Source organism: Batrachochytrium dendrobatidis (genome assembly GCF_000203795.2).
Source record: "Batrachochytrium dendrobatidis JAM81 unplaced genomic scaffold BATDEscaffold_1, whole genome shotgun sequence".
NCBI classification, from domain to species: Eukaryota; Fungi; Chytridiomycota; class Chytridiomycetes; order Rhizophydiales; genus Batrachochytrium; species Batrachochytrium dendrobatidis.
In genome coordinates, this window is record NW_006281099.1 from 657,886 (window position 1) to 675,090 (window position 17,205).

The 17,205-nt window shown below is 40.9% G+C and overlaps 6 protein-coding genes across 6 annotated transcripts; 3 read left to right on the forward strand and 3 right to left on the reverse strand.

Moving 5' to 3' along the window:
- Window positions 1-212: 212 nt before the first annotated feature.
- Window positions 213-2,150, reverse strand: BATDEDRAFT_85585 (uncharacterized protein; the record flags this gene model as incomplete). The annotated part of the gene is made up of 1 exon (XM_006676175.1): window positions 213-2,150. The coding sequence occupies one exon, from the start codon at window positions 2,148-2,150 to the stop codon at window positions 213-215; it is 1,938 nt and encodes a 645-aa protein (XP_006676238.1).
- Window positions 2,151-4,465: 2,315 nt separating this feature from the next.
- Window positions 4,466-5,786, reverse strand: BATDEDRAFT_8409 (uncharacterized protein; the record flags this gene model as incomplete). The annotated part of the gene is made up of 4 exons (XM_006674936.1): window positions 4,466-4,812; window positions 4,924-5,036; window positions 5,123-5,457; window positions 5,649-5,786. Coding segments are annotated over 4 exons (933 nt in total), but the record flags the coding sequence as incomplete, so codon positions are not given.
- A 398-nt stretch (window positions 5,787-6,184) lies between these two features.
- On the reverse strand, window positions 6,185-8,295 carry BATDEDRAFT_33936 (uncharacterized protein). The gene is made up of 3 exons (XM_006675632.1): window positions 7,969-8,295; window positions 7,400-7,748; window positions 6,185-7,240 (listed from the first exon to the last, which is right to left on the reverse strand). The coding sequence occupies exons 1-3, from the start codon at window positions 8,260-8,262 to the stop codon at window positions 6,327-6,329; spliced, it is 1,557 nt and encodes a 518-aa protein (XP_006675695.1). The 5' UTR covers window positions 8,263-8,295; the 3' UTR covers window positions 6,185-6,326.
- Window positions 8,296-8,938: 643 nt separating this feature from the next.
- On the forward strand, window positions 8,939-9,981 carry BATDEDRAFT_84563 (uncharacterized protein). The gene is made up of 3 exons (XM_006675894.1): window positions 8,939-9,143; window positions 9,269-9,587; window positions 9,704-9,981. Exons 1-3 carry the CDS (start codon window positions 9,010-9,012, stop codon window positions 9,896-9,898), a joined length of 648 nt encoding a protein of 215 aa, XP_006675957.1. The 5' UTR covers window positions 8,939-9,009; the 3' UTR covers window positions 9,899-9,981.
- A 264-nt stretch (window positions 9,982-10,245) lies between these two features.
- BATDEDRAFT_33937 (uncharacterized protein) lies at window positions 10,246-12,173 on the forward strand (the record flags this gene model as incomplete). Its single annotated transcript, XM_006675633.1, has 5 exons — window positions 10,246-10,796; window positions 10,951-11,146; window positions 11,256-11,350; window positions 11,428-11,589; window positions 11,687-12,173. 5 exons carry the CDS (start codon window positions 10,246-10,248, stop codon window positions 12,084-12,086), a joined length of 1,404 nt encoding a protein of 467 aa, XP_006675696.1. The 3' UTR covers window positions 12,087-12,173.
- Window positions 12,174-14,857: 2,684 nt separating this feature from the next.
- On the forward strand, window positions 14,858-17,092 carry BATDEDRAFT_33938 (uncharacterized protein; the record flags this gene model as incomplete). The annotated part of the gene is made up of 4 exons (XM_006675634.1): window positions 14,858-15,070; window positions 15,227-15,240; window positions 15,529-15,713; window positions 15,747-17,092. 4 exons carry the CDS (start codon window positions 14,858-14,860, stop codon window positions 17,090-17,092), a joined length of 1,758 nt encoding a protein of 585 aa, XP_006675697.1.
- Between the last annotated feature and the right edge of the window lie 113 nt (window positions 17,093-17,205).

Genomic DNA, 17,205 nt, shown 5'->3' on the forward strand with positions numbered 1-17,205 from the left:
CAACGATGATGTGAATGCTGCTTTGAACATTTGTCCAGTTTATGCAAAAATAAGCAGACAATATTGTCAAAAAATCAGGACAATATTGTCCAGTACACTCGATAGAAATCAACATTCATGATTTCATGACACTGGCTGTTTATTATGTAGACTTTTGTTTGGTTTCCATGTTACATGAATACGGCAGTAAAAGTAAAGTGTCATGGCAAGCTTTACAATGGCATTGAATCTATAGTACCAGTTCCAGACACCTTACCATTGGCAATCTCTTGCATTAACGCATCCTTATCAACTACTACCCGTTGAATAACTTTAGCTTGACTGGCTAATGTATGAGCATTGGCCAATCGCTCAAATACATCAATTCCTCCCATTGCTCCTGTACTGCAGGCTGATATAGATGGGGTTGTGTTTGAATGTGTCGTTGTATTAGTCTGACCAACTCCATGAGTGGCAGTGTTGGAAGAAACTGTAGTCCCGGCTACTGAAGCCATAGATGGCTCTGATCCAAGGGCTAATGCACCGTCAGATGGTGATGGCTGAGTAAGTGTCGAGGCAGTCGAACTCAATGCAACAGAGTTACCACTCGACCCTCCACAGCCTGCTAATAAAGCATGTGCAATAGGTCCAGACAACAGTCCGGCCATCAATGGCGGTGAAATCGCTGTTGATCCAGCATGCCATCGTCCATGATTAATAAAATTACCACTCAGATTTGTCAAATCTTTTATAGCAATATCACCAGATGCGCTCGCGTCCGTGTTTCGCCACACAGGCAGAGGCCGTACAGGTGACATGGACAATCGATGCTTGAGTGATCCTGCCACATTCGTGCTAGACTGTGTATTAGTCACACTTCCTTCTCCTGTTTGAACCGTCTGCTCAACAGACTGCCGTCGTGTCGATCCTCCATGTTGCTGTGAATGAGTGCTTTTGGCTGCGCGAGATCGAGTCATAACGCTATATGGTGCTTCAATGGGATTCACATTCGGTTTGGCTAAAGCACTACCACTGTCAAAATTAGCCGCATTTGTTGTTGCTGTAGAAAGAGTGGAAGCCATACCCAAAGTCTGGTTTCGTCCTCGAATAGGAGATAGTTCACGCACACTTTTGCGTCTTCCAGCCGAGCCAAGAGCAACGGCTGTAGAAACATCTGGATCTGAAATTTTAAGACTTTGTTTTCCACTATTTGGCGATCCTCTTGTAGGACTAAACGAAGCCCTTGCATTTGATAAAGGTAATGCCTTGGACAGAGATTGTCCAACCAAGCCTTGTATATGGTTTAAAAGTGTTGACTCTGTCGTACTGGTTAAATCAGACCCAATGATCAGTCGAGCTACCTCTGCTTGATTTCGTGGTAGTGAATCTAGCAAGGCATTTGGGAGTTTGGGAAGATCTTCTATTGAACTAGTAGTTTTGAGTGATCTTCGACTACCAGATTTGCAAACCTTGATGTTCTCATCACGCATTGGAGGACAGGGTTTGACTTTGGTAGACTGCAGAGTAGCCCAATAATCGCCTTCATTGTTATCATTGACCGACGTTTCGTAAACTCGATCACAAGATTGATTGGATGATTTAATGCACTGTAATGGCTCGGTAGAAATCTCGGAAAAACAAGGATCTGCAAAATCATGCCGCCGAACGTCTTGATCGTATGTGCCTTGAGTAGGATTCATTTCACTAAACGAATGCTGGGTGTGCTCAGCTTCCTCGTCCATTATGACATCGGTCACAGATACTGAATTCACTACTGCCTCGACCTCTCGCCTTCTTTCTTGTATGGTCTCAGATTGAGCCAATGCAGTAGCACGTAACACCTCCGTCATGCGCTTCAGCTCCGCAATGACGTTTTCTCGCTCTTGTATTCGTATCTGAGACTCTTCAGCAACAACACGATATTCAATGATATCCTCCAAAAATAACCCTACAGCAGCTTCAAGTTCCATATGATCCAAAGATCGAATCAAATTCAACGCATTTTCCCAACTCAAATCCAAATCTTGCTGATCTCCATGGGCAGTAGGTGACAATGCCGTATTTTGATATGAAATAACTGTCGTGTTTTTTTCTATGAGTCCTTCAAGACTATTCATCTTGATATCAATTGATCCAATTTCTACATCAATAGCTTGAAGACGCTTGTCCATGTATTGCGGAGTGTCGGCATCATAACACCCAGTGCGCTTGTACTCAGCTTGCACCACTCTGCCTCGCTCAGCAATCAGCTCGTGCTGTTCTCCACAAGCTTTTGTCGACGGGCTTTAAGGTCATTGAGTGCTGCGTGAGTACGGCGGGATAGTACGCATGCCGAAAGTTCCTTGTCTACCATTTGCTTTTTAAATTCAGCACGGATAATAGCAGATGGATTGGAAGTAGCAGCAGAGGCTGCGTTGAGTCTCATTGGGGAATCTCTTCCAGTGAAAAGCTTGCTAGCAGTTGTGTTGGAAAGAGCTCGACGAAGACTTTCCCCAGCACTGTTGCCAGACCGTCCACCCACAACAGTGGAAGGACGAAGAGTGTTTCCTGCAGAGCGCTTACCAGTTGGAGAAGATGATCCGGATCCCATACCAGCAAGTGATTTAAAGATCCGGTTAGGAGTTGATGATCTTTTAAGTAGTCGCATGACGTTTTTCAATTTTGATTGAGACTTGGACATTTCCTCGTTATGTTTTTTAAGTACAAGGCGCTGAAGTTGATTACTGCGCTCAAGTCGCTTGGTTGCCTCGGCTGCTGCTCGCTCTTTGCGTCTAAGTCGAGCAATTTCTCGCTGATTGGCAGTGGATTGGTCGCGGTGTTTTTGTGCTTCCTTTCGAAGATCCTGTAGCATGCGTGCTTTTTCAGCTGTTGAATATATTATTGTTAGTGAATAAACATTGTTGAGATTGATACAAAAAGCAAAGTATACATATTGATTCAAACCCAACTCACCCTTGAGCGCTTCGATTGTAGTATGAAGTTCTTTAGTCAACTGATCAGCACGCGATCGACTATTGCTCTGTAGTCTCGAGTTATCGCCCAACTTACGCTTATACTCTTCAATCTGTCCATCTAGCCTCCGCTTCTCATCGTCATATTTTGAAGTAGCTGCTGCAATTTTTCCAGCACGATCTTTCTTGGACCCACCAGTTGCGCTCTGCATGCGCTTCAGTGCCTGGTCACGCTCCTTTTGGAACTGAGACAACTGACTGGACAGTACATTAAGTTTTTGCTCGTATGCTTTTTTCATAACATCGTACTCTGCATCACGACGATGGATACGCTCCACAAGAGCCTCATGGTCGGAAATATCGTTTTGAATTTTGTTGATGATCAAAAACATGTCTGGATCAGCCGTTGATCGGTCGTCTGTGCCATTTGCTTCAAGCATATCCGTGCCAGACATTGACAAAGAGTCGTTTATCAAGGCAGAGGGTCGCAATGAGCTAGCAGTGTCGATATGTTTCAATACAGACGCATCTACACCAGTTGCACCTGCTTGAGACTCATCAAGATGAAACATTCTTTGCACCAATGGATCATTACGCAATCCTTTCACTAAAGATCTTTCATGCATGATTTCTGTACTATGCGGACTGGTTTTTAGTTCCTTGAGCGACTGAAGTGATGGTGTAGTTGAAATATTGATTTTCTTGTCCTCGGCTTCTGTCCATGCCATTGCAGGTTCGGCAAACCGGGCGCCTTTCCGACCTAATTTAGACATGGTTTCAGTATGCCAGGCTAATCGGTCCTCTACTACCGTAAGTTTGATTCGAAGAGCAAAGATGGTAGAAATATACTCTTGAACAATAGGATGGACATCACCGAGTTGTGAGGAAAGTGGTGCATTATGCAAAGTGTTATTAGTAGCAGCATCGATCTCTTCTAATGATTCGTCATTGATATTTACACATTTTTCAAGATCTACTTGGTTCTTGACTGGCTCATGCTTGATGTCATCGGTGTCAACATTCAAATCCTCTGCATTGGCATTGCTTATATTCTGATCAAAAATCATGTTTTCACCATTGACAGACAACTTGGTTCCGGGAACTAACAATCGACATTTTTCCAGCACAGCGGCATCGCGTTCAATTGAAGTCTGTGCCAGCTCATGAACAAGATCCAGCACTCGTGAGTGCAATCGATTACATCGAAACTGAAGACGATCCATATTAAATCTGATTGTACGCTGTGTACTCTTGTATACATCCAATTCAGCCATAAGATCACGTTCACGACGTTGGTAATATCGTGCTTCTTTGGGATCCAATGTAGATTGTACCGGAATACCATCAGACTTGATGTCAGCTCTATCAAGCTGCATAGATCCAGATGACAGGGTCATCCCAGCATCAGAAGGACCCATACCACCTGTAGCCCGAATCATAGCAAGCTCCGTACGCAATTGGGATACTGTCTGTCTCAACTGTTTAATTTCTCGATCCTTTTCAAGCGTACCCCCTCCTACTCCTGATCCTTGCCATTCTTGATTAATGGATACCCGATTTTTGATGTTGCGCGCACGGTTGGCATAATGCAATGTGTTGACTGTTTCTGCATAGTTGAGATCACTGGGACTGATACAAGCAAGCATAAGGGTTTGGCTGTTTCCTCCTAAAGAGTCTTGCAGCATGCGAGTGAGCTTAGAGTCGCGATATGGAACATGGCTAGATCTGCGAGTTTCATCACCCAATGCAGATATCACATTTCCAAGAGCAAGTAAGCCTTGATTAATAGAAATGCCTTCTTTTTTACGCTCTCCTTCAGCATTTGTGCGTTTAAGTCGTTCAGAGCCTGCTAAATCGACAAAATGAAATTTAGAAACAATAACTTGGGATAGAGGTGTATTGGATGACGATAATGCACGAGTCTGCATCTCGGATGCATCTGGCATATCATCTGCAGTGTCAGTAAGTGACTGGCTGCCTTGTGGCATTGAACCACTTGATTTTTCTTGTCGGAGTGTCATTGTAAATATGGCATGTGATCTAGAAGATGAAGCATTCATATCGGTAGATGCGGTTGTGCGGCACATAGTTCCTCGCTGTAATAGACTGATAGTACACCATAATCAATTAGTGGTCAAAATCGATTTGTCAATTTCTATGCATTCAATCACGGCACTTCAATCATCACACACCTTAATAATTCATCTGGCGAATTGACTACTTCTTCTTTGGTATTTAACCACATAATACGGCCAGTTCCGTCTTCACGAATTGTTGGTGCCATATTAGCAGCCACAGCAGACCTGGGCCGAGGATTCAGCAAATCCACCAGTTCCTCATTGTGTAATTCAAGAAATGATACAAACAGCTGGGCCTTGCTTGAACTTGTTCCATTTTGAGTCAATCTTTGGATTTTTTGAAATACCGATGCAATAGCTCGCGGGACTATACCCTGATACGATACAGGTGATGCAGCGGCGACGGTATCCAGTCCGATTCCCATAGAGTATGTTTTTCCTGATCCAGTCTATAATATAAACATCAAATGGCAAAAACTAGTGAGTACAAGAATGTGGAATAAATATGCACCACATAAAGCATTTACTTTTCCAAAACCACAGATTATAATACAACGTGGTTTTGGGATCATATTGAATGCACATTTAAATACGACTCAATATCAAGATGCGTTTAGACGAACAGAAATGAAAAACACACCTGTCCATAAGCCAAGACAGTTGCGTTGAACCCCTCTAAAAAACGGTCAACAAGAGGGGCAACGCAATCTGCATACAGCAAGTCCTGTGTGGTTAATGGATCAAACACGTAGTCAAATGTGAAGGATTTCTGAGCCATCCAGTAAGCGCTATCTGGCCCGACTGTCATGACATTGGTGTTACTACTAGAATTGGAGTTGTTGCTCCCACCAATAACGATTTGGTTTGTTCCAGAAATGTAAGAAACACACTCGGTCGAGTTGGCCAGGAGTTCTTTGGCAGCCATGGGTCTGACACGGACAGCTACTTTGACTGTGGAAGTAGACATTGTGTTGATGAGATTATACAAGATCCAATAGCTCCAAACAACTACTATTCAAGAGGGTTCGCAGACTGTAGTCACCACAACTAAACAACACTTGACAGTTTTTACTGCCAATCCGTTTCAAATTCACATCAAAGTCGGACACCGAAATTTGATGTTGTTCACTCACGTGATTTATTTTCACTTTGATTCATCAGTTGACAGCATACGTTGTGATCATTTGCATGTTTATTGTAGTTCAAGGGGCGAATGTGGAACTCAAATGCAATGTCAGCAGAAAAGGCTCGAGCATAAAAAGCAAAAGATTTGGCAATTTGTAATCAACTTTGTGGAACCAAGAAAACTGCAAATCAACTAAACAATGGTTTCATCACCCATCTCCATAGCAATGCAGAAGCATTCATCAAGCATAGCAGACAGTGGAACTTGGCCACTTGGAACTTCACCAAAGTCGTTCATAAACTTGCCATCTACACGAGACCTTTCCATCTTGTGCAGATCTGTAAGAATTTCAGACAGCTGTGCACTGTAGGCTTCGTTGAATTGCGCAATAGTCTCTTTGGCTCTTTTCATCTGTACATCAACCTCGGATTCGGACGGCTTGACTTGAGCAGCAAGATACACCCTGTTGCGTTCGTTGCGCATTTTCCTGAGAGTTTGGCGAATGACATGGAGAGTCTCGTATTGTGGCTGGAGAGTCTCGTCAATGGGCTCAAGCTCTTCTCCAATCCGATTGATAAACTTCATTGTAGAAGAGGCAACAGCTCGCAGCTTGGAATAAGCTCCCAATGCAGCTTTCTGAGGATGAGCGACAGTATCAGTCGCAATGACCACTCCCTCTTTGGCTACATCGTACATGAGTTTCAAAGCAGGCTTCGAAATAGTTGCTATACTATCAGTAGCAGTGCCAGCGTATCTGGTCAAACCAATGCGTACATTGAAAACACGGTCAATAAGTGTATCCAAGACATCTGAAAATGGATCATCGTTGGCATCCTGCGCTTCATACTCGACCATGCATTCGTGAATAAGATCAAATGCTTCTTCCAGAAGCTCATGCAAAATTGCTTGACCTTCAGGGATATTCCCATTCTTATCAAAAAACTTTCCATCTTTGCGCATAGAATCAACAGCCTGTGCTTGCTCCTGGTAAACATGCAGCTCTACAGGGTCAATCTTATTTCCAACGCTTACCGAGTCAAGCATAGATTTCAGGTTGGAGATAATATCTTCGAGCAACTTTTTATAATTAAAAAGCAAGGGATCAACTGATGTAGACAAACAGATAGAGTACAATAGTTTATATAATTAGAAACTTTTCGACCATGACAAATTGTTATCGTTGGTATAGCAAACATTTCCCAAGCTTAATTTTATGGCAATTTGGGGAGTAAAATAAAATAAAAGGCAGTCAAATCAAGACATACCAGCAGGCTCGGCATCAGAGATTTTTCGAACAAGTCTATAGCAGCGCTCCATCAACTGAACACACATGGCTTGCCCACTGGGGATATGGCTACTGGTCTCGGACCGGCCATCAGGAACTAACTTGCCATCGACCATCTTGTTTTCAATCGCATGCAGACGATCTTGGAAACCGTGCAGACGAGACTCACGCTCACTGGCATCGACATTGCACATGGTTTGAAGGCTCTCTAGACCATTCAAGATTAGACACAGTTCTTCGTAGATGGGAACCATAGAGTCTTCAAAACGCCACAGAGGCATGATGAGTTCATCGAAGCGTTTCCACACAGTTTCTGTAAGTCTCTCCAACTATGCACACAAGATATAATAAGAGGATATTCCAATGCATTCATAATGTCAACCACAAAAGCAATGGGTTGAGAATGGCCTAATAAGGGTAAATAGGACAGCAATGCCTAATTGTTTTGACGCGGGAATAACAAGATCTACCAGGGGTAAAACACCCTATTACCACTGCCATGTACCCATTGCTGTCAGATCTACAAATAAGCTATATGCTACTACCCACCTGACGTTTCTCTCTTTCCAGCTGGGCTATACGATGTTCATAGGCAACATTTACTCGCCAGGTACGTTCAGCCAACACTTGAACATCCTTTAGTAGTGGGGTCGCATGCTTTTTGGCAGCAGTCAGATCTGCCACAAGAGTAGTCAGAGCTTCCATGGCGTCACCAGGCTTAACTTTGGGCAGTGGTGAAGTGGAGGTCAAGGTAGAAATACTGGCAGCAAGCTCTGCAGAGATTTTCTCATCAGTACAAACGTTTTTTTCAGTAGTAGAGGGTAGCTCAGGTAGTGTGGTCATGGTGAGCTATAAATCTTGGAATTGGGTAAAAGAAGCGAGTCTTGAACAGATGAATCAAGTTTGGTAAACTAATAGTTCAACTCATGACATTTATTCACACATTTCTATTGACTCATTGATTCTATTAGTGTCGGTTATGACAGAATATAGATTGTCATTATAATGATGTTTTACTGATGCTATCGGAAACGCAGACATATCTATCAATATCCCACTATCTATAAGTTGGAAATGTTATCACCGTGTCCATATAAAATACATTACTAACAGTCGGTCTTGTGAAATAATGGGTGCCAATTTACTGCACTGCTTGAATTGATATTCCGATTCAATAGACAGCATCCATCATATGATGCTCGTAAAATTAAACTCACTTTCCACTTTTGTCATGACTATACATTGTACAATCACCAAATCCATACATTGCAATCTACATACTAGGTTTGACTGTTTTGATGTTGTCAATAAAACTATTTGTTGTATTTTAAATCACAGATACGTTTATGTTTTAGTCCAAGAAATCAATAATTGTCATTCTAGTAATGCAGCAGTTGTTTCTGCGTCAGTCACCAGGAGAAAGTCAGTAAACATAGTAACGTCCAGTAAACTAAAACCAATCAATTTGTAAGATTGACTGTTTATTGTGTTTTGGCATCCATAATTTATTCCAGTTTACGTAAATACGACAGCAAAAGCTGCTACTACTATACATATATATCCTGACCAATCCACTCAAGTCTAAAAGTAATGAATGAACCGGATGATGCAAATGGGGTAGAGGCCCAGCAAACTGTTCAGGAACTAGATTCCATCAAGTCCAAACTGCTACTTCTTATAGAATCTCTCAATAGTATCCTAGCACTACATCCTTCCACTTCATGGTGGGTCTACCTTTGACTGATATGCAGCCAAGCCACAACTGTCTATGCAGCATGTTTATTTGATTCACATATCTAGCATTTTAAATGGCCAGATTGGTATTGATTGATACTTGCAATATATACAGGCCGCCTGTTCTTGATCAACTAAACAACATCATTGCAAGATACGAAAGTATTTTGCGTGAGCTCCAATCACCAGTATTCTCACAAGCCTTGGTTCATCCACATATGCTGATTCAAGAAGATCCCGAGTTTATTCCTCGCATCTTGCTGCGAACAAAACTTATTCCTGAAATCGATGATGAAGAACGGAATGTTATTTCAGCATATATAGGGACTGGACAGACTGAGAATAAAGATAATGGCGGTGCATTTCGGGATCAGCAAGGTATACTTGATCCATTGGACCAAACAAATATTCTCAAGAGGCAGCGAGAATGGGAGGTACTGCATCATGCATTTTAAACTATGGCATGAGATCTGGATTAGAATTTGACTTTGCTCTATATACAAATACTGTATGGGTAACACTATCAAATACTTGCACCATTCATTTCTAGAGCAAAGTCCAGCAGCATGAGGAGCTCATGCAGGCTGCGCTAGAGATATTCTCAGAACTTAGACAAGAACTGGATCCAATGCTGAAAACTCGAATGCGAAATTCAGGCCCAGATACAAAGTTGGGAAAACGACACGGCGCATTTACTTCCTTGGAGCATACGCTGGCATGGATGTCATCGGGGCCTTTAGACTGAATCCATCAAAGGATACGCTTTTGGATTATTTGTCAATTTCAATTTCAATGAACGTATTGGCATTGTTCTGATTATCCAAATAACTATCAACATTTGTCAAACATTTGAAATACTTGGCAGGGCTCAACTCTACTTTCAAGTATCAATTGTAAATCGATACTTTTATAGGCTTGAACTTGACCATTAGCACTCCCTTGAAATCCCAGACACCCTCAAGCCATCCAGTCCTTCATTACTGGCACAACCCTTATCGTCTAGCAAACGAGTTTTAGTCTCAACGCATGTGATTTTGCAATTCCTGTGATAAACTTTAATTTGAAACATTTAGACTTTACTATTCAATAGACATGCAACGCATTGCTTGGATAGAGCGGCTACATACGCTTCAAAAAAAGTGGATACTGGTAGTTTCGCAGACTATTGCCCACTTTTTATCTACTCATCTTCTATTACTGCTGGTCTCGTCTGCCGCTTGGGCTAGAATCAAAAAATATTTTACTGCCAAACATGCAAAACTTGCTCATTCACAATACACGGGTGGTGATGACTTTCTTTCTACAGTCGGTACTGACAACTCGACAATATCACAATCTTCCTGTAAAACCTTGCCCGTTCCTAAGCCACAGCCATGCGTCCAGTACTATGCAAACCATCATGGTTTTGACTGCCATTTTCATCATACAACCACTCCGGATGGATTTGTCTTGGAGCTATTTCATATTACCAAACAAAAGTCTCGTTCAGCATCAACTCGCCTGCAAAGTGCTGGCCTTGATTCCAATACCACTTTTTTGGGATCAAAAGGACCTGTGCTGCTAATGCACGGTCTGTTTCAGAGTGCCGGAGTGTTTGTTACCAGTGGCCCATCATCGTTGGCATTTCATCTTGTTGATGCAGGGTATGTCTACTTGATTATCAGTTTGCTCAACTTTGATAGTTTGTAAAACTGTTTTCATTTAGAATTACAAATTATTTGCAGGCATTTAAACTATTCTTTTTGCAACTCTGCCAAATTCAAGTTTGCTAACTTGTATCTATGCTTTGGTTTCAAGATTTGATGTGTGGTTAGGAAATAACAGAGGGTCTGGTGGATATCACAAACATCACGACTTGAGTTCGCTCGAGTTTTGGGATTGGAGTTTAGAAGAACTCGCCCGGTATGATTTCCCTACCTTGGTCGAGTATGTCGCAGTGAAAACTGGTAAAGAAAAAGTCACTTATATTGGCCATTCACAAGGAAACGCCCAGGTAAATCTCAAAGCTAATATTGCTTTGTATTCAAACCTGATACTCGATAGCTATTCATCAATATACTTGTGGAATCTTGTTTAAACATGAATATGACTGTAAATAATAGGCTTTTCTAGGTATATCCATTAATCCAAAAATGGCAAAACGATTGCGCTGTTTTATTGCTTTGGCACCTGCAGTATATACTGGTCCACTATTAGAGTAGGCTTTTGTTTTTTCAAATCACTACCTATTTACTGCTGTTTTAGCCATTCTAACAAAACAATCGTGTATTATAGGAGTGGCACAACGGCTGCTTTAATGGGATTCCCCAAAGTCGTATTTGAATTGATATTTGGTAACATGCAGTTTCTTCCAATCATGACATTTGCGCAGAAATATATTCCAAGTTCCATTTTTTCCACTTTGGCTTATAGCATGTTTCACCATCTCTTTGGCTGGTAAGTGACACGTCTATCGACTTCAATCGTGACCTAAATCTAACTGTATTCCTACAATGCATCTAATCAAACCACAACTGAAATCTAATTCGTTTAGGTGCGACACAAAATGGGAACTTGAACATAAGAGCTCATATTTTCAATTTTCACCACGCCCTACATCTACCAAGGCTATTCAATACTGGAGGCAAAGCTCGTGTCGTGGTTATATCGGTTTATTCGAGTCTGCAGATTCATCAAATTGTTTACTCTCAAGTCAGTCTGATGTTCTTGACCTGACAACAGTTACATGTCCGCTTGTAGCATTTTTTGGCAAAGAGGATTTTATTGTAGACGGGGATCGATTTTCTAAAAAATGTCAGGAAGAACAGCTAAATGTGCTGTATAGCGAGCATATTGATGAGTATGAGCATCTAGATGTTATTTGGGCCAAAACAGCACCAACAATCGTTTTTGAAAAAATTGTTGCACTAGTAAATGCGTTGCCTGTGCATTGATCTTTAGGCATATCTACCGTTACCGTCGTATTTACGTAAACTGGAATAAATTATGGATGCCAAAACACAATAAACAGTCAATCTTACAAATTGATTGGTTTTAGTTTACTGGACATTACTGTGTTTACTGACTTTCTCCTGGTGACTGACGCAGAAACAACTGCTGCATTACTAGAATGACAATCATTGATTTCTTGGACTAAAACATGAACGTATCTGTGATTTAAAATACAACAAATAGTTTTATTGACAACACCAAAACAGTCAAACCTAGTATGTAGATTGCAATGTATGGATTTGGTGATTGTACAATGTATAGTCATGACAAAAGTGGAAAGTGAGTTTAATTTTACGAGCATCATATGATGGATGCTGTCTATTGAATTGGAATATCAATTCAAGCAGTGCAGTAAACTGGCACCCATTATTTCACAAGACCGACTGTTAGTGACATTATAAAGACAATTATATCCAACACTAGCTAATCACCGAGTTTATTTAAAGAATTCCTCAAGCAGACTGAAATGTTGTCTAAACTCGCAATCAATAAAGTAATATATTGCAGTTGTCCATCTACATTTGATCTGCTGTATTAACAATCCAAAATATTGCCATGAAAGATTCGTTTATTATGAATGTTATCAAGTCGATACCACTTGATTGTTTGATCAACTATAGTCTCAGACTATTACAAGCAAATCTTGAACTGGTTCAATATTTTGATGGTGTATCTGATATGCAAAACCCTACACTCCAATCAGCATGGTTAGGTTGCCATTGATAGCAATCAAATCTAGCGAGTTCCGGATGGCTTGGATGTAATTCAGTAATCTGATTGGTCAATGAACTGCATTAGTGCTTATTCTCCAACATATTCTTGTATAAAAACAGCACTTTTCTTTTTGCTGACAGACATTGGCTCTTTCAAGACCATTCCAGCAGTGCTTGCACTGGCTTGTGTTGCCCTGTTCACATACGTCATTGATTACTGCCTTGTGCTGATAAAAGGTTTACCTTTGTGAACATTATCAGGTATGCCTATTGCTCTTTTTGATTATATGTTCTGTAAATACATGGTGGTTTTACAACCAAGTAATTGGTGTATGAATGCTGGGACGATGACAACAACTTCTTTCCCCGTCTTATCGACTATGCTGAAAATGTCGCCTCGTTCTGCGGAGCGAGGTTGTTACTAGCCAGTGCCTGTCTGACCCTTATTCATATACAACCTGAGTTGATAATTTTTTTATCGATTTTCTTTACTCACATTTTTTTGTAGATTTAAATTATTTGATTATAATCCAGATGGTCATTTGACGCACTGATTTATAGCATTTTTGTGATATTCAAGGTATGCATAACATGCTGAATAGTGCTGTTTGAGGAGAATATTGATTTGTCCAGGATGAAGACTTATTCCACTTCGCAGTTTCTACCGTAAGGACGGTTAAGTCCACAGACATTGAAGATGAAACTGTTTGGTTGTCTTGATCTTTACTGCGCTGCTCTCTACAAGAGAGCGTGCTGCGTGTTTAGATTTTGACACTTGGCAGTCTTCCTTGTCTTCCTTGTGACGGCTAAAAAGCGACCTTCCTTGGATGTCTGAGACGAATCTGGTTTAATCTCTTGTGCTCAATTTTCTGATTGAATTTGACTGACGTTAAATTTTCCTTGCAAATATTACAGCTGTATTTACAATGAAACACTAAACAAAAGGTGCCAAATATACATAAACAGCGGTCTCATTTCAAGTGCTTGTAATTATAATAAATTTAATGTGTATATAATTTTTGCTATAGTTTTAGATGGTTTGGGTTTTCAGAGGCGGTCTGATTAGGAGCATTGGGTTGCTCCAGTCCTTATTATTCAAACCTATGTTTGCTATAAAAAGTAGACGGGGTTGTATTTGAATCAACGCTTTGCCAGGCCTGAATACTGCTAATGGATGCACATGGGTTTTGCTCAATACGATCTATATCAGTCACTAGTGATTTGCAAGTGCATTGTGAGATTTATCAATACCAAGACAACTTGTCGAGTTGGCGGTTTATTGCATTAGGTATCATGGCAATGTAAATCTTGTTGGGTACGGAGCTATGTTGATTCTTGACAGCCACATATTGATTAATCTTGATATGTTGCTTGGCTTTCATTAGTGTAAACCCTTCCGAATGCATGTGTATGCATACCTAATTAACAGCCCTTTAGGCAATACACAAATATGCTAGCACATTATATTTTTACATGATTAGCTTTGCAAGGAATGCGATGAATTGAATCCAAGAGATTGCTGCAGCAATCTCGAGCCAATATTACTTTACATCGTGTCTGGCAAGTAATATGCTGCTTTAACTCACAGCTGGTGGAAATAGGAACAAAAGCAATGAAATTACCAGCAACCATCACCAGTGTATTATGCTCGAATCAATATCAGGACACATGCTGAAAGGGAGGTGCTGATTTCCAAGAGTTGAAAGAGTCCAAAAGCTGAATTGAACAAGCGGAGGCTTGACATATGAATGAGCATTCCAGCCACTCATTTGACGAGAAATTTAGTCGCCCTTGCTTAGTGTTGGTACCGTTTAGCACAAACCGCATTCATCACCTGAGCAGCAGCGACTTTAATTTGTTCACAGCCAACGCTTTCTAAATAAAGCTCAAAGCTTCCTTTTTAAACCAACTTCAACTTGACTGAATAGTTGGTTTGTCAGTAGTCCCATCTATTATATCTAACTCTGTATTGGAATTGTACTAGTATATACATATTTCCCATGGATCAATTAAAAACAGATTTACCAGCAGCTCAGTCGTTGGTGAATCGTGCACTGATAGCCCACCCCAACAATCACAACACTTGTTCCGAGGCAGCCATCGAGTCGGCCAAGACAGGTTATGAGACATATGATGATATGGAAGATCATGTTTTTGATACTTCTCCTATTACTCCCAGAGAGTTGCAAGGTTGGAAAATATTTGGTTTTGCAGTAAGTATTTCTTGTGCAATTATTTCCTTTAATGGCAGACAGCATTTTACTTGGAGTCCATATTCGGCAGCTGTGGATATGCTTTTTGATGCAAGCTTATTTCAATCTTTGCTGACATTTTGATGTTGACAACCAATATCTATCGTTTGTTTTTAGACAGAAGGTTACTCGTAAGTCGTTGGTGTTTTTGTTGAAGATTGCTGCCTATTTTCTCAGAAATGGCCGCTTTTATAATTGCATTCACGTAAAATACAACTTGTATTTATCCTGCAGTCAGAGTTTTGGAATAGGCAATGGTTAAATATCCGCTGTGCTTTCCTGCTAGAAACTGACTTGAATATGCATTTAATGCTCCATTTTGCGTGAATATGGCTGTAAAAATCAAAGCAATGCTAACCATTTTCATTGTAAATGTACTGCTACTCTTGAACCGGACTTTTGCCATCTTTGGAAAATAGTGCTCTTGCCGCCGCTGTTTTTTTCCCACTTATTCTTGAAAACTTGGCATCAACTCAGGCATACGATTCGAAATCAGTTCGTGAGGGCGATTTTCCTCTAATCCCATGCAATGTTACAAGTTCGCAATACTCTTGCTCCATCTTTGTTGGCAGTGTCTGGGTTGATACTACATCGTTTGTATTTTGTACGCATTATGCTATTTTTTGTGACCATCTAGATTGCCAATACAATTCTTTGCTAACAAATCCAATCTTGCTACCTTTTAAACTTCCATTAGATGCCACTACTATTTCCGTTTTTCTTCAGTTTCTGCTGTTCATTAATCTAGGAGCACTTGCTGATCATGGTGGTTACCGTAAAACATTTCTGATTGGATTTGCTGTAACTACCTCACTTCTTGCAATCTCCACTCTTTTGGTGACCAGAAACAATCTTTTATGGCTAGCGACAATTATTTTTATGATGAGCAACGTCACCTACTGTGCCTCGTATGTCTTTTTTTACGCTTGGGTTCCTATTCTTACTCGTTATAATCCCGAAGTGATTGCCGCTGTCGAAAAAAAGATTTCCCATGAAGAGTACTCTCATATCTCGGAAACTGTTGCAAACTCTGTTTCCAGTCAGGGGTTTTTTTGGGGATATCTGTCTGCTGTTATCCAACTTATTTTGGGTGCTGCTATCTATATTGCCATGGGAGACGGCAACAAGTACGGTTTACCCAGCGTGTATCCTCTGCAGATTGGAATAGCAATGAGCGGCATCTGGACGCTCATCTTTCTTCCCTTTACACAAAAATGGCTTAAACCTCGTCCCGGCACCCCACTTCCAAAAGGCGAAAACTTTGTTCTTTTTTCAATCAAGAAGCTTGGTCATACTCTTGCCAAAGTGCATCGTCTCGGCCAGCTTTTTCTGTTTTTGCTCGGATGGTTTATTTACTCTGATGGCTTTACTACAATTATTGCTGTCGCCATTCTGTTTTTTAGAACTGAAATCGGGGTTAGTACCACAAATCTCCTTATTGCCGCCATCATCACTCCCCTGTTTGCCGCTATTGGCTGCTATGTTTGGAACAAGATTCAAGTATATACCAAGGCAACTACTAAGCAGATTCTGCTTGCCCAGGCATTTTTGTACTGTTTGCTATGCGTCTACGGTTTAATTGGGTTCTTTACCAAACCGGGAACATTTGGCCTTCGAAGTCGCAACGAAATCTTTCCACTTGCTGCTTACCACGGGTTTCTTCTTGGTGCAACCCAATCTGCTTGCAGAGTGATGTTTTCCGAACTCCTTCCTCCAGGATACGAGTCCGAGTTTTTCTCACTCTACGAGATTACAGACAAGGGATCTGCATGGGTTGGACCTCTCATTGTTGGTTTGATTGATGATCGTACTCATGAAAAACGCAACTCGTTTTGGTTTATCTTGGCCATGTTGGCCATTCCTATTATTATCTTTGGAGTTTTGGATATTGAAAAGGGCAAGAAACAAGCACGCGAGTACGTTGAGGATATGAAGGCTCTTCGTGATTGCAAGAAAAAGGCCGAGTTTGCCACTGAGCAATGATTGTGTCTAGTATAATATTAAACCAATGTTTATGATAAACCAGCATATTTATTTAGTTTTTCAACAATTGTGTCTGTTCAAATGGTCAGCGAGTAACAGTAATAAGCCAAGTG

Coding starts and splice junctions, on each gene's coding strand:
- BATDEDRAFT_33936 (XM_006675632.1), bottom strand. CDS start 8,262: ATGACCACACTACCTGAGCTACCCTCTACTACTGAAAAAAACGTTTGT. Junction 7,749..7,968: donor TGGAAAGAGAGAAACGTCAG/GTGGGTAGTAGC, acceptor TTGTGTGCATAG/TTGGAGAGACTTACAGAAAC. Junction 7,241..7,399: donor CTCTGATGCCGAGCCTGCTG/GTATGTCTTGAT, acceptor TGTCTACATCAG/TTGATCCCTTGCTTTTTAAT.
- BATDEDRAFT_84563 (XM_006675894.1), top strand. CDS start 9,010: ATGAATGAACCGGATGATGCAAATGGGGTAGAGGCCCAGCAAACTGTT. Junction 9,144..9,268: donor CTACATCCTTCCACTTCATG/GTGGGTCTACCT, acceptor CAATATATACAG/GCCGCCTGTTCTTGATCAAC. Junction 9,588..9,703: donor AGAGGCAGCGAGAATGGGAG/GTACTGCATCAT, acceptor ATTCATTTCTAG/AGCAAAGTCCAGCAGCATGA.